The sequence below is a fragment of the Chiloscyllium plagiosum genome, unplaced genomic scaffold (genome assembly GCF_037043375.1).
Source record: "Chiloscyllium plagiosum isolate Xiang-an unplaced genomic scaffold, Cpla_swu_hap1 HiC_scaffold_21, whole genome shotgun sequence".
NCBI classification, from domain to species: Eukaryota; Metazoa; Chordata; class Chondrichthyes; order Orectolobiformes; family Hemiscylliidae; genus Chiloscyllium; species Chiloscyllium plagiosum.
In genome coordinates, this window is record NW_028270159.1 from 3,949,105 (window position 1) to 3,972,233 (window position 23,129).

The 23,129-nt window shown below is 47.9% G+C and overlaps 1 protein-coding gene across 2 annotated transcripts in view; it reads left to right on the plus strand.

Annotated features, from left to right (window-relative positions):
- Positions 1–23,129, plus strand: part of col5a1 (procollagen, type V, alpha 1) — a 653,133-nt gene that overhangs the window by 398,621 nt on the left and 231,383 nt on the right. For both annotated transcript variants that reach the window (XM_087998144.1, XM_087998143.1), the window contains exons 19-23: positions 15,514–15,567; positions 15,672–15,716; positions 16,460–16,513; positions 21,219–21,263; positions 22,639–22,692. In XM_087998144.1, coding sequence (XP_087854270.1) covers positions 15,514–15,567; positions 15,672–15,716; positions 16,460–16,513; positions 21,219–21,263; positions 22,639–22,692 — 252 coding nt within the window. The remainder of the gene's footprint in view (positions 1–15,513; positions 15,568–15,671; positions 15,717–16,459; positions 16,514–21,218; positions 21,264–22,638; positions 22,693–23,129) is intronic.

Below are 23,129 nucleotides of genomic sequence, written 5' to 3' on the forward strand. Positions count from 1 at the left end.
CTCTGACACCTCCCTCCCCTTCCTGGACCTCTCCATCTCCATTAATGACGACCGACTTGACATCAACATTTTTACAAACCCATGGTAAAAATGCCATCCCGTATTCCCAATTCCTCCACCTCCGCCATATCTGCTCCCAGGAGGAGCGGTTCCACCATAGAACACACCAGGTGGCCTCCTTCTTTAGAGACCGCAATTTCCCTTCTCATGTGGTTGAAGATGCCCTCCAACGCATCTCATCCACATCCCGCACCTCCGCCCTCAGACCCCACCCCTCCAACCGTAACTAGGACAGAACGTCCCTGGTGCTCACCTTCCACCCTACCAACCTTCGCATAAACCAAATCATCCACCGACATTTCCACCACCTCCAAACAGACCCCACCACCGGGGATATATTTCCCTCCCCACCCCTTTCCACCTTCTGCAAAGACCGTTCCCTCCGTGACTACCTGGTCAGGTCCACGCCCCCCTACGACCCACCCTCCCATCCTGGCACCTTCCCCTGCCACCGCAGGAATTGCAAAACCTGCGCCCACACCTCCTCCCTCACCTCTATCCAAGGCCCCAAAGGAGCTTTCCACATCCATCAAAGTTTTACCTGCACATCCACTAATATCATTTATTGTATCCGTTGCTCCCGATGCGGTCTCCTCTATATTGGGGAGACTGGGCGCCTCCTAGCAGAGCGCTTTAGGGAACATCGCCGGGACACCCACACCAATCAACCACACAGCCCCGTGGCCCAACATTTCAACTCCCCCTCCCACTCTGCCGAGGACATGGAGGTCCTGGGCCTCCTTCACCGCCGCTCCCTCACCATCAGACGCCTGGAGGAAGAACGTCTCATCTTCCGCCTCGGAACACTTCAACCCCAGGGCATCAATGTGGACTTCAACAGTTTCCTCATTTCCCCTTCCCCCACCTCACCCTAGTTCCAAACTTCCAGCTCAGCACTGTCCTCATGACTTGTCCTACCTGCCTATCTTCTTTTCCACCTATCCACTCCACCCTCCTCCCTGACCTATCACCTCCATCCCCTCTCCCACTCACCTATTGTACTCTATGCTACTCTCTCCCCACCCACTCCCTCCCCTCATTTATCTCTCCACCCTTCAGGCTCTCTGCCTGTATTCCTGATGAAGGGCTTTTGCCCAAAATGTCAATTTTACTGCTCCTCGGATGCTGTCTGAACTGCTGTGCTTTTCCAGCACCACTCTAATCCAGAATCCTATAACCCATCTGGCCCAGGGGACTTAGCTATCCTCATGTTTTTCAAAGTTTCCAGTATACCTTCTTTCTTAACATCAACCTGTTTGAGGGTATTAGCCTGTTTCACGCTGTCCTCACAAATGTCAACGTCCCTCTCAGTAGTGAACACTGAAGCAAAGTGTTCATTAAGGACCTTCCCACTTCCTCCAACTCCAGGCACAAGTTCCAGCCACTGTCCCTGATCAGCCCTACCCTCACTCTGGCCATCCTCTTGTTCCTCACATAAATGTGAAATGTGTTGGGGTATTCCTTAATCCTACCCACCAAGGCTTTTTCATGCCCCCCCTTCTAGCTGAACTCAGTTCATTCTTCAGTCCCTTCCTGACTTCCTTGTAACCCTGTAAAGCCCTGTCTGATCCATCCCTTCTCAGCCGTAAGTAAGCTTCCTTCTTCCTCTTGACGAGATGTTCCTCATCTCTTGTCATCCAAGGTTCCTTGCCTCAGTGGGACAAACCTGTCCAGCACTCTCAGCAACCTCCACATTTCTGTCATGCATTTCCCTGAGAATACCTGTTCCCAATTTATGCCTCACAGTTCCTGTATAACAGCATTGTAATCCCCCCTCCCACAATTACATACTTTCCCATACCATCTGCTCCTCTCCCTCTCCATGATGATAGTAAAGGTCAGGGAGTTGTGATCACTGTCACCAAAGTGCTCTCCCACTGTGAGATCTGACACCTGACCTGGTTCATTGCCAAGCATCAAATCCCTCTAGTCAGCCTATCTACATATTGAGTCAGGAATTCTTCCTGGACACTCCTGACAATGTCTGCCCAATCCAAACTATTTGCACAATTCCAATCAATATTAGGCAAGTTGAAGTCACCCATGACAACAACCCTATTACTTCTGCACCTTTTCAAAATCTGCCCCCCAATGTGCTCCTCCATGTCTCTGTTGCTCTTGGGGGGTCTGTGGAAAACTTCTACTAAAGTGACCGCTCCTTTCCTGATTCTGACTTCCAGCCATACTGACTGCTCCCCTTGTGGGAGAGTCCAGGACAGACAGCATCATCTCAGAATAGGGGGTCACTTATTTAAAACAAAGATGAGGAGGAATTTCTTCTGTCAGAGGGGAGTGAATCTGTGAATCCTTTACTGTTGGATCTGTTTTGTTAAGTATGTTCATGGCTAAGATAGATTGTTAATCAATAAGGGAATTGAGGAATAGGAAAAAGGCTGGAGTTGAGGATGATCAGATCAGTAATATGTCATTAAATGACAGAATGGACTCAGTGGGCTGAATGGCCAACTGCTCCTACATTTTATGGTCTGATCGTCTTATTTCTTCTCTCTCCTCCTCTTACATTCGACTTCACCACAGCCTCATGAACTGATATGACCCCTGTCCTGTTCGGCCTCCAATCCCTCCCTCTAATCCCTCCCTCCAATCCCTCCCTCTAATCCCTCCCTCCAATCCCTCCCTCCAATCCCTCTCTCCAATCCCTCCCTCTAATCCCTCCCTCCAATCCCTCCCTCTAATCCCTCCCTCCAATCCCTCCCTCCAATCCCTCCCTCCAATCCCTCTCTCCAATCCCTCTCTCCAATCCCTCCCTCCAATCCCTCCCTCCAATCCCTCCCTCCAATCCCTCCCTCTAATCCCTCCCTCCAATCCCTCCCTCCAATCCCCCCCTCCAATCCCTCCCTCCAATCCCTCCCTCCAATCCCTCCCTCCAATCCCTCTCTCCAATCCCTCCCTCCAATCCCTCCCTCCAATCCCTCCCTCCAATCCCTCTCTCTAATCCCTCCCTCCAATCCCTCCCTCCAATCCCCCCCTCCAATCCCTCCCTCCAATCCCTCCCTCCAATCCCTCTCTCCAATCCCTCCCTCCAATCCCTCTCTCCAATCCCTCTCTCCAATCCCGCCTTCCAATCCCTCCCTCCAATCCCTTTCTCCAATCCCTCCTTCCAATCCCTCCCTCCAATCCCGCCCTCCAATCCCTCCCTCTAATCCCTCCCTCCAATCCCTCCCTCCAATCCCTCCCTCCAATCCCTCCCTCCAATCCCTCTCTCCAATCCCTCTCTCCAATTCCTCCCTCCAATCCCTCTCTCCAATCCCTCTCTCCAATCCCTCCCTCCAATCCCTCCCTCTAATCCCTCCCTCCAATCCCTCTCTCCAATCCCTCTCTCCAATCCCTCTCTCCAATCCCTCTCTCCAATCCCTCTCTCCAATTGCGCTCTCCAATCCCTCTCTCCAATCTCTCCCTGTAATCCCTCCCTCTAATCCCTCCCTCTAATCCCTCCCTCCAATCCCACCCTCCAATCCCTCCCTCCAATCCCTTCTTCCAATCCCTCTCTCCAATCCCTCCCTCCAATCCCTCCCTCTAATCCCTCCCTCTAATCCCTCCCTCTAATCCCTCCCTACAATCCCTCTCTCCAATCCCTCCCTCCAATCCCTCCCTCCAATCCCTCCCTCTAATCCCTCCCTCCAATCCCTCTCTCCAATCCCTCCCTCCAATCCCTCCCTCCAATCCCTCTCTCCAATCCCTCCCTCTAATCCCTCCCTCCAATCCCTCCCTCTAATCCCTCCCTCCAATCCCTCCCTCCAATCCCTCTCTCCAATCCCTCCCTCTAATCCCTCCCTCCAATCCCTCCCTCTAATCCCTCCCTCCAATCCCTCCCTCCAATCCCTCCCTCCAATCCCTCTCTCCAATCCCTCTCTCCAATCCCTCCCTCCAATCCCTCCCTCCAATCCCTCCCTCCAATCCCTCCCTCTAATCCCTCCCTCCAATCCCTCCCTCCAATCCCCCCCTCCAATCCCTCCCTCCAATCCCTCCCTCCAATCCCTCCCTCCAATCCCTCTCTCCAATCCCTCCCTCCAATCCCTCCCTCCAATCCCTCCCTCCAATCCCTCTCTCTAATCCCTCCCTCCAATCCCTCCCTCCAATCCCCCCCTCCAATCCCTCCCTCCAATCCCTCCCTCCAATCCCTCTCTCCAATCCCTCCCTCCAATCCCTCTCTCCAATCCCTCTCTCCAATCCCGCCTTCCAATCCCTCCCTCCAATCCCTTTCTCCAATCCCTCCTTCCAATCCCTCCCTCCAATCCCTCCCTCCAATCCCTCCCTCTAATCCCTCCCTCCAATCCCTCCCTCCAATCCCTCCCTCCAATCCCTCCCTCCAATCCCTCTCTCCAATCCCTCTCTCCAATTCCTCCCTCCAATCCCTCTCTCCAATCCCTCTCTCCAATCCCTCCCTCCAATCCCTCCCTCTAATCCCTCCCTCCAATCCCTCTCTCCAATCCCTCTCTCCAATCCCTCTCTCCAATCCCTCTCTCCAATCCCTCTCTCCAATTGCGCTCTCCAATCCCTCTCTCCAATCTCTCCCTGTAATCCCTCCCTCTAATCCCTCCCTCTAATCCCTCCCTCCAATCCCACCCTCCAATCCCTCCCTCCAATCCCTTCTTCCAATCCCTCTCTCCAATCCCTCCCTCCAATCCCTCCCTCTAATCCCTCCCTCTAATCCCTCCCTCTAATCCCTCCCTACAATCCCTCTCTCCAATCCCTCCCTCCAATCCCTCCCTCCAATCCCTCCCTCTAATCCCTCCCTCCAATCCCTCTCTCCAATCCCTCCCTCCAATCCCTCCCTCCAATCCCTCTCTCCAATCCCTCCCTCTAATCCCTCCCTCCAATCCCTCTCTCCAATCCCTCTCTCCAATCTCTCCCTCTAATCCCTCCCTCCAATCCCTCCCTCCAATCCCTCCCTCCAATCCCTCTCTCCAATCCCTCTCTCCAATCCCTCCCTACAATCCCTCCCTCCAATCCCTCCCTCCAATCCCTCTCTCCAATCCCTCTCTCCAATCGCTCTCTCCAATCCCTCCCTCCAATCCCTCCCTCTAATCCCTCCCTCCAATCCCTCCCTCCAATCCCCCCCTCCAATCCCTCTCTCCAATCCCTCCCTCTAATCCGTCCCTCCAATCCCTCCCTCTAAACCCTCCCTCCAATCCCTCTCTCCAATCCCTCCCTCCAATCCCTCCCTCTAAACCCTCCCTCCAATCCCTCTCTCCAATCCCTCCCTCCAATCCCTCCCTCTAATCCCTCCCTCCAATCCCTCTCTCCAATCCCTCCCTCCAATCCCTCCCTCCACTCCTTCCCTGCACTCCTTTGACTCTGTCCCTCCACTCCCTATCTCAACTCCCTTACTCCCTCTCTCCCACGACTCTGTCCCTCGATTCCCTCCCCTCCTGCATTCTGTTGTTGTTCTGGATCAAGACTGGTCAGTCAGGGTGTGAGCTCTGATCAGACTCTCATGATCTACTTCCTGTATTGGTTCCTCATGGACCTTAATGTTTAAAATTGATCAATAGATCTGTTGGAAGAAAAGGGAAGGATCAAACAGCTGTTTCTCCTGCTCCTGATATTGCTGACCTCACTATCTAGGGGATGAGAATGTGCTGCACATTTCAGAATAAAACTAAGTGACAGTTGAGAAATGAAGTCAGTCTGAAATGAAATCAAACAGTCAGGGCAGGCAGGGACAAGGTAGGAGTGATAAATTAAACTGCATTTATTTCAATGCAAGGGGCCTGACAGGGAAGGCAGATGAACTCAGGGCATGGTTCGGAACATGGGACTGGGATATCATAGCAATTACAGAAACATGGCTCAGGGATGGGCAGGACTGGCAGCTTAATGTTCCAGGATACAAATGCTACAGGAAGGATAGAAAGGGAGGCAAGAGAGGAGGGGGAGTGGCATTTTTGATAAGGGATAGCATTACAGCTGTGCTGAGGGAGGATATTCCTGGAAATACATCCAGGGAAGTTATTTGGGTGGAATTGAGAAATAAGAAAGGGATGATCACCGTATTAGGATTGTATTATAGACCCCCCAATAGTCAGAGGGAAATTGAGAAACAAATTTGTAAGGAGATCTCAGTTATCTGTAGGGTAGTCATGGTAGGGGATTTTAATTTTCCAAAATAGACTGGGACTGCCATAGTGTTAAGGGTTTAGATGGAGAGGAATTTGTTCAGTGTGTACAAGAACATTTTCTGATTCAGTATATGGATGTACCTACTAGAGAAGGTGCAAAACGTGACCTATTATAGGGAAGTTAGGCAGGGCAGATGACTGAGGTGTCAGTGGGGGAGCACTTTGGGGCCAACGACCATAATTCTATTATTGTGATGGAAAAGGATAGACCAGATCTAAAAGTTGAAGTTCTGAATTGGAGCAAGGCCAATTTTGACGGTATTAGGCAAGAACTTTCAAAAGCTGATTGGAGGCAGATGTTCGCGAGATACTAAACAAGTATTTTGCATCAGTTCTATTATGGAAAAGGTCATGCAAGATATAGAATGTAAGGAAATAGATGGTGACATCTTGAAAAATGTCTGTACTACAGAGGACGAAGCGTTGGATGTCATGAAATGCATAAAAGTGGCTAAATCCCCAGGATCTGATTAGGTGTACCCCAGATCTCAGTGGGAAGGTAGGGTTGTGATTGCTGGGCCCCTTGTTGAGAAATTTGTATCATCATTGATTGTCACAGGTGAGGTGCCAGAAGACTGGAGGTTGGCTAACGTGGTGCCATATGGTGTACATGTATTGGAAAGGCAAGGACTGACTGGTGATAGCCAACATGGCTTTGTGCGTGGGAAATCATGTCTCACAAACTTGATTGAGTTTTTTGAAGAAGTAACAAAGAGGATTGATGAGGGCAGAGCAGTAGATGTGATCTATATGGACTTCAGTAAGGCGTTCGACAAGGTTCCCCATGGGAGACTAGTGAGCACGGAATACAGGGAGAACTAGCCATTTGGATACAGAACTGGCTCAAAGGTAGAAGACAGAGGGTGGTGGTGGAGAGTTGTTTTTCAGACTGGAGGCCTGTGACCAGTGGAGTGCCACAAGGATCGGTGCTGGGTCCTCTACTTTTTGTCATTTACATAAATGATTTGGATGCCTGCATAAGAGGTACAGTTAGTAAGTTTGCAGATGACACCAAAATTGGAGGTGTAGTGGACAGCGAAGAGGGTTACCTCAGATTACAACAGGATCTGGACCAGATGGGCCAATGGGCTGAGAAGTGGCAAATGGAATTTAATTCAGATAAATGCGAGGTGCTGCATTTTGGGAAAACAAATCTTAGCAGGACTTATACACTTAATGGTAAGGCCCTAGGGAGTGTTGCTGAACAAAGAGACCTTGGAGTGCAGGTTCATAGCTCCTTGAAAGTGGAGTCGCAGGTAGATAGGATAGTGAAGAAGGCATTTGGTATGCTTTCCGTTATTGGTCAGAGTATTGAGTACAGGAGTTGGGAGGTCATGTTGCGGCTGTACAGGACATTGGTTAGGCCACTGTTGGAATATTGTGTGCAATTCTGGTCTCCTTCCTATAGGAAGGAAGTTGTGAAACTTGAAAGGGTTCAGAAAAGATTTACAAGGATGTTGCCAGGGTTGGAGGATTTGAACGAGAGGGAGAGGCTGAACAAGCTGGGGCTGTTTTCCCTGGAGCGTCGGAGGCTGAGGGGTGACCTTATAGAGGTTTACAAAATTATGAGGGGTACGGATAGGATTAATAGGCAAAGTCTTTTACCTGGGGTCGGGGAGTCCAGAACAAGTGAGGGGAAAGATATAAAAGAGACATAAGATTAGATTACATTACAGTGTGGAAACAGGCCCTTCGGGCGCAACAAGTCCACACCGACCCGCCGAAGCGCACCCACCCATACCCCTGCATTTACCCCTTACCTAACACTACGGACAATTTAGCATGGCCAATTCACCTGACCCGCACATCTTTGGACTGTGGGAGGAAACCGGAGCACCCGGAGGAAACCCACGCAGACACGGGGAGAACGTGCAAACTCCACACAGTCAGTCGCCTGAGGCGGGAATTGAACCCGGGTCTCAGGCGCTGTGAGGCAGCAGTGCTAACCACTGTGCCACCGTGCTGCCCACTAAGGGGCAACGTTTTCACACAGAGGGTGGTACAAGTATGGAATGAGCTGCCAGAGGATGTGGTGGAGGCTGGTACAATTACAACATTTAAAAGGCATTTGGATGGACATATGAATAGAAAGGGTTTGGAGGGATATGGGCCAAGTGCTTGCGAATGGGACTTGATTAGGATATCTTGTTGGCATGGACTGAAGGGTCTGTTTTACGTACTGTACATCTCTATGACTCTAAGTACAGAGGTTATGCTGTTTCTTGCAGTTTCTGCCAATCCTCCAATGAATTTATAGAAAGTCTATTTCTTTAAGAATTAAAATTCACATTGAAAGTCTGGAGCTCAACTGAGCTGATGCCTGAAGATTGAGAGGCAACACCACCATCTAGTGGGGGCACCATGTAATGAAGGTCAGTGCAGCAAACAGCATCTTCCACCTGGGGGCCTTCCAACCCCACTGGATCAATGTGGATTTCACCAGTTTCCTGATCTCCCCTCTCCCCAACCTTACCCAGATCCGACCTTCCACCTTGGCACTGTCCTCATGGCCTGTCCCACCTGTCCATCTACATTCCCAGCTATCCGCTCCACCCTCCTCTCTGACCTATCACCTTTACCCCCACCTTCCTTCACCTATTGCACTCTCAGCGACCTCCCATCCCGCCCACCCCCATTTAACTCTCCACCCTCAAGGCTTATGTATGAAAAGTTGATTCTCCTGCTGCTGAGATGCTGCCTGACCTACTGTGCTTTTCCAGCTCCACACTCTCGACTCTGAACTCCAGCATCTGCTGCTCTCACTTTCTCCGAGTAAAAGGCAGGAACTCAAAATCTTCAACATCCTGTATCTAATCTTGGTGCATCACAGAAGCATTAACCAGGAAAGGAATTCACTAGGCACCACCTGAGAAATGATGTGTTTGCACTGGTGGAGAGGCAGAGGAGCTTCCCCTGAATGTTGCCCAGAGATGGATCAGTTGAGCTATGCAGAGATAGGGTAGGTTCAGGTTGCTTTCACTGGAGCAGAGGGGTGTGTCAGTGTGTTACACTGAGGGGTGTGTCAGTATGTTACACTGGGGGGTATGTCAGTGTGTTACAGTGAAGAGTGTATCAGTGTGTTACAGTGAGGGGTATATTAGAGTGTTACAGTGAGGGATATATCAGTGTGTTACAGTGAGGGGTATATTAGAGTGTTACAGTGAGGGGTATGTCAGTGTGTTACAGTGGGGGGTATATTAGAGTGTTACAGTGAGGGGTGTGTCAGTGTGTTACAGTGGGGGGTATATTAGAGTGTTACAGTGAAGGGTATGTCAGTGTATTACAGTGGGGGGTATATTAGAGTGTTACAGTGAGGGATATATCAGTGTGTTACAGTGAGAGGTATATTAGAGTGTTACAGTGAGGGGTATGTCAGTGTGTTACAGTGGGGGGTATATTAGAGTGTTACAGTGAGGGGTGTGTCAGTGTGTTACAGTGAGGGGTAAATTAGAGTGTTACAGTGAGGGGTGCGTCAGTGTGTTACAGTGGGGGGTATATTAGAGTGTTACAGTGAGGGGTGTGTCAGTGTGTTACAGTGAGGGGTATATTAGAGTGTTGCAGTGACGGGTGTGTCAGTGTGTTACAGTGTGGGGTAAATTAAAGTGTTACAGTGAGGGGTGTGTCAGTTTGTTACAGTGGGGGGTATATTAGAGTGTTACAGTGAGGGGTGTGTCAGTGTGTTACAGTGAGGGGTATATTAGAGTGTTACAGTGAGGGGTGTGTCAGTGTGTTACAGAGAGGGGTATATTAGAGTGTTACAGTGAGGGGTGTGTCAGTGTGTTACAGTGAGGGGTATATTAGAATGTTACAGTGAGGGGTGTGTTTGTGTGTTGCAGTAGGGGGTATATTAGAGTGTTACAGTGAGGGATATATCAGTGTGTTACAGTGGGGGGTATATTAGAGTGTTACAGTGAGGGATGTGTCAGTGTGTTACAGTGAGGGGTATATTAGAGTGTTACAGTGAGGGGTGTGTCAGTGTGTTACAGAGAGGGGTATATTAGAGTGTTACAGTGAGGGGTGTGTCAGTGTGTTACAGTGAGGGGTATATTAGAATGTTACAGTGAGGGGTGTGTTTGTGTGTTGCAGTAGGGGGTATATTAGAGTGTTACAGTGAGGGATATATCAGTGTGTTACAGTGAGGGGTATATTAGAGTGTTACAGTGAGGGGTGTGTCAGTTTGTTACAGTGGGGGGTATATTAGAGTGTTACAGTGAGGGGTGTGTCAGTGTGTTACAGAGAGGGGTATATTAGAGTGTTGCAGTGAGGGGTGTGTTTGTGTGTTGCAGTAAGGGGTAAATTAGAGTGTTACAGTGAGGGGTGCGTCAGTGTGTTACAGTGGGGGGTATATTAGAGTGTTACAGTGAGGGATATATCAGTATGTTACAGTGTGGGGTATATTAGAGTGTTACAGTGAGGGATGTGTCAGTGTGTTACAGTGAGGGGTATATTAGAGTGTTACAGTGAGGGATATATCAGTGTGTTACAGTGAGGGGTATATTAGAGTGTTACAGTGAAGGGTATGTCAGTGTGTTACAGTGAGGGGTATATTAGAATGTTACAGTGAGGGGTGTGTTTGTGTGTTGCAGTAAGGGGTAAATTAGAGTGTTACAGTGAGGGGTGTGTCAGTGTGTTTCAGTGGGGGGTATATTAGAGTGTTACAGTGAGGGGTGTGTCAGTGTGTTACAGTGAGGGGTATATTAGAGTGTTACAGTGAGGGGTGTGTCAGTGTGTTACAGTGTGGGGTATATTAGAGTGTTACAGCGAGGGGTGTGTCAGTGTATTACAGTGGGGGGTATATTAGTGTGTTACAGTGAGGGGTGTGTCAGTGTGTTACAGTGTGGGGTATATTAGTGTGTTACACTGAGGGGTGTGTCAGTGTGTTACAGTGTGGGGTATATTAGAGTGTTACAGTGAGGGATATGTCAGTATGTTACAGTGAGGGGTATATTAGAGTGTTGCAGTGAGGGATATATCAGTATGTTACAGTGAGGGGTATATTAGAGTGTTACAGTGAGGGGTGTGTCAGTGTGTTACAGTGTGGGTTATATTAGAGTGTTACAGTGAGGGATATGTCAGTGTGTTACAGTGTGGGGTATATTAGAGTTTTACAGTGAGGGGTGTTTCAGTATGTTACAGTGAGGGGTATATTAGAGTGTTACAGTGAAGGGTATATCAGTATGTTACAGTGAGGGGTATATTAGAGTGTTACAGTGAGGGATATATCAGTATGTTTCAGTGAGGGGTATATTAGAGTGTTACAGTGAGGGATATGTCAGTATGTTACAGTGAAGGGTATATTAGAGTGTTACAGTGAGGGATATATCAGTGTGTTACAGTGAGGGGTATATTAGAGTGTTACAGTGAGGGATATGTCAGTATGTTACAGTGAGGGGTATATTAGAGTGTTACAGTGAGGGATATATCAGTGTGTTACAGTGAGGGGTATATTAGAGTGTTACAGTGAGGGATATATCAGTATGTTACAGTGAGGGGTATATTAGAGTGTTACAGTGAGGGATATATCAGTATGTTACAGTGTGGGGTATATTAGAGTGTTGCAGTGAGTTTGATGGAACGTGCTGAAAGAAGATTGAAACAGTGATAGAAATTACAGGGTGTTCTTCATGAGCTCAGAAAGCAGGCTATGGGTTGTTGCGGAGAGAGTAGAGATCACAGGGAAATAGAGAAATGTGCTTAGCACTAGATTGGAAATTAGGACATAAGTTTTAAAATTCAGGAGATTTCCCCAAAATACAGGAGACTTCAGTTTCCGAAATATAGACTGGGAAAATGGAATGATTTGGAGATGCCGGTGTTGGACTGGGGTGTACAACGTTAAAAATCACACAACACCAGGTTATAGTCCATCCTGTTTAATTGGAAGCACACTAGCTTTCGGAGCAACGCACAATCACCTGATGAAGGAGCGACGCTCCGAAAGCTAGTGTGCTTCCAATTAAACCTGTTGGACTATAACCTGGTGTTGTGTGATTTTTAGCTGGGAAAATGGAAGTGTGAGTGGTAAGTGTTTCTTGAATAAGTTTCTGAGAGTTTCCTTTCGACCCAATCCAATAGGGTTGCATTGTTGGCTCTGGTCCTTGGAGATGTTGTGCCAAGTGGATTGAAGTGCCACTGTTTAGGAGGCAGTGATCATTATGTCACAAGTTTCAGGATGATGCTGAGGAATGACATGCAACAATTCAGACTCACAATAATCTATTCACAGAGAGCTGACTGTCATAGGGCAAAAACAGTACTGAACAGGATTGGCTGGTGTAGGGGGTTGATGGGAAGATCAGTAACTGAAATGGACAGTCTTCAAGGAGCACATGGTCTAAGTACTCTTGAGGTATCCCCCCAGAAATGGTAAACAAATCCAGTTGACCACGGAGGCAGACATTAACATTACTGAGTTAAGGTTATGCTTTTTACATATGTCCTTACCAAAGAGAGGCATAATGCCCAGGTCATGGTGAGTGGGAGTGAAACTCAAAAGGTTCAGAATTAATAAGGACTGAAGTCTTGAAATGACTTTTGCATTTACAGTTAACAGGCAGTGAAACTGGATCAGATGCATCAAAGGATTTTGAAAGAAGCGAGGTTAGAAACTGTGGGGGCTATGATCATAATCTTTCAGTCTGCCCCTGAATTCAGGGGAGGTGCCAGACAGCTGGAAAATTACAGACACATGGCCTTGTTTAAGAAAGGTTGTTAGAATCATGCCAACAATTACAGATCAGTCAGTTTGACTTTGTTGGTGGGAAATGTTCTAGAAACAATAATTTGGGATAAGATTAGGAGTGATGTGGAAAAAAAGGGAATTGATTCGAAAGAGTCAGCATGGATTTCTAAAGGAGAAAGCATGTTTCACTAACTTGCTGGAATGTTTTTGAAACAGTAATAGAAAGGGTGATTGCGGGGGTGGGTAATGCCGTGGATGTAGTGTACATGGACTTCCAGAAGGTGTTTGATACAGTGCCACACGACAGACCTATGAAGAATATGGTAGGTCATGGTATAAAAGGGACAGTAACAACATTGATCCAAAATTGACTGAAGGATAGAAACAGATGTTTTTCAAGCCCAAGTAAGGTTTACATTGGAATTCCACAAGGGTCAGTATTGGGGTCCTTGCTTTTCCTGATGTCAATTAATACCTGGATCTCAGTGTGGGGGAGCAATTTCAAAGTTTGCAGAGGACACTAAACCTCAAAGAATTGTAAACTGTGAGGAGGGCAGTGTGAAACTCCAAAGGGACATTGACAAGTTGGTGGAGTAAGTGAAGATGTAGCAGATGAGACTCAATGCAGTGAACTGTGAGATGATGCACCTTTGGTCAGAAGAACGTTGAAAGATAATATAAAATAGAGGGTCCAATTCTAAAGGAGGTGCAGGAACAGGAAGACCTGCAGGTATATTTGCATCGATCGTTGAGGCTGGCAGGACAGGTGGAGAGAGCAATAAAGAAAGGACACAGTATCCTCGGATTTCTTAATAGGGGCATAGAGTTCAAGAGCAAGATGGTGATATTGAACCTCTTCAAGGCATTTGTTTAACCTCAGCTGGAGTATTATGTATAGTAGTGGGACCTTGTTATAGGAAATCTGTGAATGCATTGGAGAGAGTGAAGAAGCAAATTACACCAGTATTTCCAGGAATGAGAAACTTTAGAACTGAGGATAGATTGATGAATGCAGAACTGTTCATCTTAGAAAGAAGAAAGATGAAAGGAGATTTGATAGAGGCTTTCAAAGTCAGGAGCAAGGCTTGATAGAGTCAATAGGGGGAACCTGTTTCCATGTGTAAAAGGAACAAGAGGGACATAGATTTAAAGTAATGTGCAAAAGAGGTGAGGGTGATCGGGGTAAGGGGCAGAGAGTATAAACATTGGCAAGTCACATTGCAGCTGTGGAGAACTTTAGTTAGTCCACATTTGAAATATTATGTACAGTTCCGGTCACCACACTAACTGAAAGATGTGGACATGATTTGGAGACGCTGGTGTTACACTGGGGTGGACAAAGTTAAAAGTCACACAACACCAGGTTACAGTCCACCTGGTTTATTTGGGAGCACTAGCTTTCGGAGCACTGCTCCTTCATCAGGTGATTCCAAGCTGTGCTTCCAAATAAACCTGTTGGACTGTAACCTGATGTTGTGTGATTTTTAACTTTGAAAGATGTAGAGGCTTTGGAGAGGGTACAGGCACATTTACCAGGATGGTGCCCGGATTGGAGGGTATTAGTGCTGAGGAGAGATTGGATAAACATGGCTTGTTTTCACCTGAACATTGAAGAATGAGGGGGTTAACCTGACAGGAGTTTACAAATATATGAGAGGCATGGACAGAATGGACGGAGTGGACGGAATGGACGGAGTGGACGGAATGGACGGAATGGACGGAGTGGACGGAATGGACGGAGTGGATGGAAGGGACGGAATGGACGGAGTGGTCAGAGTCTTTTTCCCAGGGTCATTTTCCGAATTGTCAATTACTAGGGGTCATAGGTTAAAGATAAAAGGGGATAGTTGAAGTGATGTGAGAGGCAAGTTCTTTACACAGAGGCTGATGAGTACCTGTACCTGGAATGTGCTCCCAGAGGAAGTGGAGGCAGATAACAAAAGCGACATTTACGAGGCATCATGACAGACATCTGAATAGGCAGGGCATGGAGGGATACAGGCCGCAGGCCGCAGAGAGACAAAAAGTGTTTGGTTGAGAAAGGCATCATGTGTTTGCACCGTCTTGGTGGGGTGAAGAGCCTGTTCCTGTGCTGTTAATGTTCTTTGTTCTTGATGAGAAAAAAGACATTTTCACACAGCAAGTGGATAAATTCTGAAATGCTGTGCCTAGAAATATGGAGGCAGGTTCAGTTGGGCTATTCAAGGGGGCATTGAACGGTTATTTAGATAGAAAAATATGCAGGGTTATGGGGAAAAGGCAGGAGATTGGCACCAAATAATGATGCTCATTTGAAGAGCGGTGTAGGTATAATGGGCTGAATGGCCTGCTTCAACAATGGGTTAATTCCGTAATTCAGTAACTCAAAGCTGGGAGTCTGTTTGGTCAGTGAGCGCTGGGCATGGTGTGTGAATGATACATGGTCAGATTGAGCAGAGAAGCAGTGAACCACACAAGGAAACACAGTCACCCCGTAATGAAGAGACCCAGAAACATGACGACAACGTACATCAACAAGTACCTAATCTTCATCTGTCATCTGCCCAAGGACATGCTGACAAAAGGGGGTTTTGATGATGTAATATCGAACAGTATTGTGATGTGATGATGTTAATTTTCCCTTTCCAGGGGGATGCAGGGCCACAGGGACCACCTGGACCTCCTGGTGAGGATGGCGAGAGGGTGAGTTAGGGGCCGGTCTGCATTTAATTCACATGCTCTCTCCTGAGAATGGTTTCCAGGGTCAAAACAGGAGGATTAACACAGTCTCACTGAATCTGTTCCAGGGCGATGATGGAGAAGCTGGTCCAAGAGGATTACCAGGTGATCCAGTGAGTACGCACCATTCTCAAAATCGTATCATAGTGTCATAGTGAGGGCTGTGGGGTATATCAGAGTGTTACAGTGAAGGGTGTGGGGTATATCAGGGTGTCACAGTGAGGGCTGTGGGGTATATCAGAGTGTTACGGTGAAGGGTGTGGGGTATACTAGAGTGTTACAGTGAAGGGTGTGGGGTATATCAGAGTGTTACAGTGAGGGCTGTGGGGTATATCAGAGTGTTACAGTGAGGGGTATGGGGTGTACCAGGGTGTTACAGTGAGGAGTTTGGGGTATATCAGGGTGTTACAGTGAGGGATATGGGGTGTACCAGGGTGTTACAGTGAGGGGTTTGGGGCATACCAGGGTGTTACAGTGAGGGTTGTGGGGTATATCAGAGTGTTACAGTGAGGGGTTTGGGGTATATCAGGATGTTACAGTGAGGGGTGTGGGGTATATCAGAGTGTTACAGTGAGGGGTGTGGGGTATATCAGAGTGTAACAGTGAGGGGTGTGGGGTATATCAGAGTCTCACAGTGAGAGGTATGGGGTATATCAGAGTCTCACAGTGAGGGGTGTGGGGTATATCAGGGTGTCACAGTGAGGGGTGTGTGGGGTATATCAGAGTGTTACAGTGAGGGGTGTGGGGTATATCAGGGTGTTACAGTGAGGGGGTTTGGTGGGATCAGTGTGTAGCCTGTCTAGTAAGACAGGGTGGGAGATGAGATTGATCACTGCTTCTAATTCCCCCCCCCCAGGGTCCCCGTGGATTGTTGGGTCCAAAGGGACCTGCTGGACCCTCAGGCCCCCCAGTGAGTACCATTCATTTTGCATGTTGTGGTGCCATGTGAAGTTGCTAATGTGTGCCTGCTGCTCTGTCCCTCACAGTTACTCTCTGCTCTCTGCAGATTAACAGCTTCTTTTGATGCAGAATTTCAGCTCTAGCATCATCTTTCTGCAGAGTGTCTATACGTGATAGCTCAGAGTACTGTCTCCCTGATGTGTCTGATTGATGAGTATCACTCCCATACGTACATTGACGACTTCATCTCAATTAGTATCTGGTACAGTGGAGGCCATTTGACCCATCATTGGTACTGACTCTGAAAACCTTCTGGTTGGACCCCATAGCGTCTCTTTCCTCAGTCTGTTGTGTTTTTCTGCTTCAGGTGTTGGTTTGATTTTTTTGTGAAGCTGCCATTGGAATTGTGTCCTCTACCCTGTTTGTAAAAGTAAATTTCTTCCTATGTGATTTCTCACTTTCACTGATTTCTTTCTCCCTCTGGTAGGTGACCTTCCTATCACTGGAAACACTTTCTCCTCTTTGACTGGAGTGATCTAAACCCCTCGTGATCTTTAAAACCTTGATTAAATCCACCCTCACCGTTAAGCTTCCCGTTCTGGCTGCCCTTGAGCAGGTGGCAGCGAGCTTCCTTCTCCATCCCTGCACTCCATGTGCTCACGGAGAGAGTTCCAGGATTTTGACCCAGTGACAATGAAGGATTGACAATAAATTTCCAAGTCAGGATGGCGAGTGGCTCAGAGGGGAATTTGTAGGTGGCTGCATCTGCAGCTCTTGTCCTTCCAGATAGAAGTGCTCATGGCTTTAGAAGGTACAGTCGAAGGATCTTTGGTGAGTGTGTGTGTGTGTGAGTGTGTGTGTGTGAGTGTGTGTGTGTGTTTCTGTGTGTGTGTGTTTCTGTGTGTGTGTGTGTGTGTCTGTGTGTGTGTGTCTGTGTGTGTGTTTCTGTGTGTGTGTGTGTGTGTGTGTGTGTTTCTATGTGTGTGTATGTGTGCGTGTGTTTCTGTGTGTGTGTATTTCTATGTGTGTGTGTGTTTCTATGTATGTGTGTGTTTCTGTGTGTGTGTTTCTATGTGTGTGTGTTTCTGTGCGTGTGTGTGTTGTGTTTCTGTGTGTGTGTGTTTCTATGTGTGTGTGTGTTTCTGTGTGTGTATGTGTTTCTATGTGTGTGTGTGTGCGCGTGTGTGTGTGTTTCTGTGTGTGTGTGTGTTTCTATGTGTGTGTGTTTCTGTGTGTGTGTGTGTTTCTATGTGTGTGTGCGTGTGTGTGTTTCTATGTGTGTGTGTGTTTCTATGTGTGTGTGTGTTTCTGTGTGTGTGTGTGTTTCTGTGTGTGTGTGTGTGTTTCTGTGTGTGTGTGTGTTTCTGTGTGTGTGTATTTCTATGTGTGTGTGTGTTTCTGTGTGTGTGTGTTTCTATCTGTGTGTGTGTTTCTGTGTGTGTGCGTTTCTATGTGTGTGTGTGCGTGCGTGTGTGTGTGTGTTTCTGTGTGTGTGTGTGTTTCTATGTGTGTGTGTGTTTCTGTGTGTGTGTGTTTCTGTGTGTGTATGTGTTTCTATGTGTGTGTGTGTTTCTGTGTGTGTGTGTTTCTGTGTGTGTGTGTGTGTTTCTATGTGTGTGTGTTTCTGTGTGTGTATGTGTTTCTATGTGTGTGTGTGTTTCTGTGTGTGTGTGTTTCTGTGTGTGTGTGTGTGTTTCTATGTGTGTGTGCGTGTGTGTATGTTTCTGTGTGTGTGTGTGTGTTTCTATGTGTGTGTGTGTTTCTGTGTGTGTGTGTGTGTGTGTTTCTGTGTGTGTATGTGTTTCTATGTGTGTGTGTGTTTCTGTGTGTGTGTGTGTGTTTCTGTGTGTGTGTGTTTCTGTGTGTGTGTGTGTTTCTATGTGTGTGTGTGTGTTTCTGTGTGTGTGTGTTTCTATGTGTGTGTGTGTTTCTGTGTGTGTGTGTGTGTTTCTGTGTGTGTATGTGTTTCTATGTGTGTGTGTGTTTCTGTGTGTGTGTGTGTGTTTCTGTGTGTGTGTGTTTCTGTATGTGTGTGTGTTTCTATGTGTGTGTGTGTGTGCATGTGGGTGTGTTTCTGTGTGTGTGTGTGTGTTTCTATGTGTGTGTGTGCGTGCGTGTGTGTGTGTGTGTTTCTGTGTGTGTGTGTGTTTCTATGTGTGTGTGTGTTTCTGTGTGTGTGTGTTTCTGTGTGTGTATGTGTTTCTATGTGTGTGTGTGCGCGTGTGTGTTTCTGTGTGTGTGTGTGTGTTTCTATGTGTGTGTGTTTCTGTGTGTGTATGTGTTTCTATGTGTGTGTGTGTTTCTGTGTGTGTGTGTTTCTGTGTGTGTGTGTGTGTTTCTATGTGTGTGTGCGTGTGTGTATGTTTCTGTGTGTGTGTGTGTGTTTCTATGTGTGTGTGTTTCTGTGTGTGTGTGTGTGTTTCTGTGTGTGTATGTGTTTCTATGTGTGTGTGTGTTTCTGTGTGTGTGTGTGTGTTTCTGTGTGTGTGTGTTTCTGTGTGTGTGTGTGTTTCTATGTGTGTGTGTGTGTTTCTGTGTGTGTGTGTTTCTATGTGTGTGTGTGTTTCTGTGTGTGTGTGTGTTTCTGTGTGTGTATGTGTTTCTATGTGTGTGTGTGTTTCTGTGTGTGTGTGTGTGTTTCTGTGTGTGTGTGTTTCTGTATGTGTGTGTGTTTCTATGTGTGTGTGTGTGTGCATGTGGGTGTGTTTCTGTGTGTGTGTGTGTGTTTCTATGTGTGTGTGTTTCTGTGTGTGTGTGTGTTTCTATGTGTGTGTGTGCGTGTGTGTTTCTATGTGTGTGTGTGTGCGTGTGTGTGTGTTTCTGTGTGTGTGTGTGTGTGTTTCTATGTGTGTGTGTTTCTGTGTGTGTGTGTGTTTGTGTGTGCGTGTGTGTGTGTATTTCTGTGTGTGTTTCTGTGTGTGTGAGTGCATGTGTGTCTGTGTGTGTGTATGTGTGTGAGTGTGTGTGAGAGTGTGTGTGTATGTGTGTGTGAGTGTGTGTGTGTGTGTGTGTTTCTGTTTCTGTGTGTTTCTGTTTGTGTGTGAGAGTGTGTGTGTGAGCGTGTGTGTGTTTCTGTGTGTGTGTGTGAGTGTGTGTGTGTGTGTGTGTTTCTGTTTGTGTGTGAGAGTGTGTGTGAGCGTGTGTGTGTCTGTGTGTGTGAGAGTGTGAGTGTGTGTGGTGGAGGGAGTCGGTGCTTGTGGATGTGGTGCCAGTCAAGCAGGGGGCTTTGTCCTGGATGGTGTTGAGCTTCTTGAGTGTTGTTGGAGCTGCCCCCATCAGGCAAGTGGGGAGTATTCCATCCCACTCCTGACTGGTACCTTGTAGATCAGGGTCTGTCCTTGGGGAGTCAGGAGGTGAGTTACTTACTGCAGGATTCCTAGCCTCTACTCTGCTCCTGGAGTCCCTGTCTTTATGTGGTGAGTCCAGTTGAGTTTCTCGTTAATAGTAATGCCCAGGATGTTGATTGTGGGGGATTCAGTGATGGTAACACGATTAAATGTCAAACGATGATGGTCAGATTGTCTCTTATTGGAGATGGTCATTGCCTGGTATTTGCATGGCGTGAATGTTATTTGCCATTTGTCCCCTCCAAGCCTGGATATTGGCTAAATCATGTTGCATTTGAGCATGGACTGCTCCAGTGTCTGAGGAGTTGTGAATGGTGCTGAATATTGTGCAAACATCAACAAACATCCCCACTTCTGACCTTATGATGGAGGGAAGGTATTGCTGTTTGTGATATCCAGATTTACAGTTAGTTTGAAGCAAGGGTGCTCATAGCTGAACCTCAGTGAAAACTGGCCACCAAAATTGATTGATCTGTCTGACGTGGATTGTCCTATCCCAGCAGCAGTTTGAGTCTGGTGTCAGGTCTAAAGGAGGTCTCAGTGAATGTCTGCAGACATCACTGGCAACGGTGCAATCCAGCTGAAGGCCACGGTATTAATACACACACTTTCACTGACATTGTCAGGGAGTGCCCTCAATGATTATGTTAGAGCAAAGATATAAACTCAAACAGAATCACAAACTTGGCAATAAAATAAGCAATATGTGGTTGCTCTTCTAAAGCAATTTGACTCAACTGCCAAAGGCAAGATTAACTCTTTGGGCCATTGAAAAATGTGTAACTTTCTCAGGAGTTTTTGTAACAAGTCAAACAGTTTTATGGAAAAGCACAGCAGGTCAGGCAGCATCCAAGGAGCAGGAGAATCCTGAAGAAGGGCTTATGCCCGAAACGTCGATTCTCCTGTTCCTTGGATGCTGCCTGACCTGCTGCGCTTTTCCAGCAACACATTTTCAGCTCTGATCTCCAGCATCTGCAGACCTCACTTTCTCCTCCAAACAGTTTTCTGGGGCAGGTTTTCTTGTCAGTTCTAGCTGGAATGGAATATGTAGGATCTGATCAGAAGATGTGTGTAGTACAGACACAGAAAAGAACATATGAGCTCCTCAGAGGATGGGGTGTATTCACACAGCAAGAACTGTAGGATTCCCACACTATTCTATATTTGCGGATTTCTGTGGCCGCGATCAGTTTCTGGGGAGCAGACTGCTGACTGATCCTATCACTGCAAGATCCAGGCCATTAATGAATAGATACATGGCTCCAGGGAATGTCAATATTTGGATCATCGAATGCATCCCAGGGGATCGGACGATTCCCTCAACTTGATTCAAGACTGTCACTAATCTGTGACCATTTTGCTTTCCAGGGGGTGACGGGAATGGATGGGCACCACGGTCCAAAGGGCAGCCAGGTACGTACTGCCTTCAGGCTGTCAGGGGTGGAACATTGGGCATCAGGGATAGAGGGCAGGGACACAGGGGGGAGGGACATGGAGGGGCAAGGTATGGGGGGAGGGACATAGAGGGGCAAGGTATGGGGGGGGGGACATGGAGGGGTAAAGTATGGGGGGGGAGGGACATGGAGGGGTAAAGTATGGGGGGGAGGGACATGGAGGGGTAAGGTATGGGGGGGAGGGACATGGAGGGGTAAGGTATGGGGGGGAGGGACATGGAGGGGTAAGGTATGGGGGGAGGGACATGGAGGGGTAAGGTATGGGGGGAAGGGACATGGAGGGTAAGGTATGGGGGGGAGGGACATGGAGGGGTAAGGTATGGGGGGGAGGGACATGGAGGGGCAAGGTATGGGGAGGAGGGACATGGAGGGGTAAGGTATGGGGGGAGGGACATGGAGGGGTAAGGTATGGGGGGGAGGGACATGGAGGGACAAGGTATGGGGGGGAGGGACATGGAGGGGTAAGGTATGGGGGGGAGGGACATGGAGGGGCAAGGTATGGGGGGAGGGACATGGAGGGGTAAGGTATGGGGGGAAGGGACATGGAGGGGTAAGGTATGGGGGGAGGGACATGGAGGGGCAAGGTATGGGGGGGAGGGACATGGAGGGGCAGGGTTTGGGGGGAAGGGACATGGAACGTGGGGGTTAAGGGGTGGAGTTGGATGATTATAATTCTGTCCTCTGCTTCCCTTGAGTGTGAGAGTGAGGGAGTGAGTGAGTGTGAGTGATGTGTGTGAGAAAGTGAGTGAGTGTGTGTGAATGAGTGTGTGTGAGTAAGTGGGTGTGCGCGAGGGAGTGAATGAGTGTGTGTGAGTAAGTGGGTGTGTGCGAGGGAGTGAATGAGTGTGTGTGAGTGAGTGTGTGTGAGGGAATGAGTGAGTGTGTGAGGGAGTGAGTGTGTGTGAGTGTGTGTGAGGGAGTGAGTGAGTGTGTGAGGGAGTGAGTGTGTGTGAGGGAGTGAGTGAGGGTGTGAGGGAGTGAGTGTGTGAGGGAGTGAGTGTGTGAGGGAGTGAGTGAGTCTGTTTAAGGGAGTATGTGAGTGTGTGTGAGGGTGTGAGTGTGAGGGAGTGAGTGAGTGTTTGTGAGGGAGGGAGTGTGTGTGTGAGGGAGCGAGTGAATGTGTATGAGTGAGTGAATGTGAGGGAGGGAACGAGTGTGTGTGAGGGAGTGAGTAAGTGAGTTTGTGGGGACTGAGGAAGTCTTTGATTACCGTCTAATCCCTCACCACCTCCTCTATCCATTCAACGTGACAACATGTGCCAATACTGATTGGTGTTGGTTCTGAGGGTTTGGTGAAGTACTGGACTGATCACAACTCTTTCCTCTTCCTTTAGGGTCCTCAAGGTGAACCTGGACCCCCAGGACAGCAGGGGAATCCAGGAGCTCAGGTAAACTCAGACTCACCCTGAGATATTGTTTAGAGCAGGCAGACTGCTTTGGGACTGTGAAAACTCTGAGAACTCTTTCTTATTCTTCACTTTTACCTCTGTCACCTCAGAGAGATCACAGCCACTTATTATTACTGTAACCGGCTCTGCCTTGAGAACTGTAATCCCTGATTGCTGCTGTTGGTTCTGGGGAATTGAAGCCTATACCATCAGCACCTTCTCTGATCCTCACTGAACCCCATAGCCCCCTCAGCATGCACATTTACAGGCAGGCTGCAACTGAAAGCTCTGGAGCTTGATGTTCATACACAGTCATTGGGCATTTACAATAGCAAAAGAGGCCCTTTGGCCCATCATGTCTATGCTAGTCTGCAGTAGCTATCTACTCTAATCCTATTTTCTAACACTTGCCGTAGCCTTATATTTTGTGACCTTTC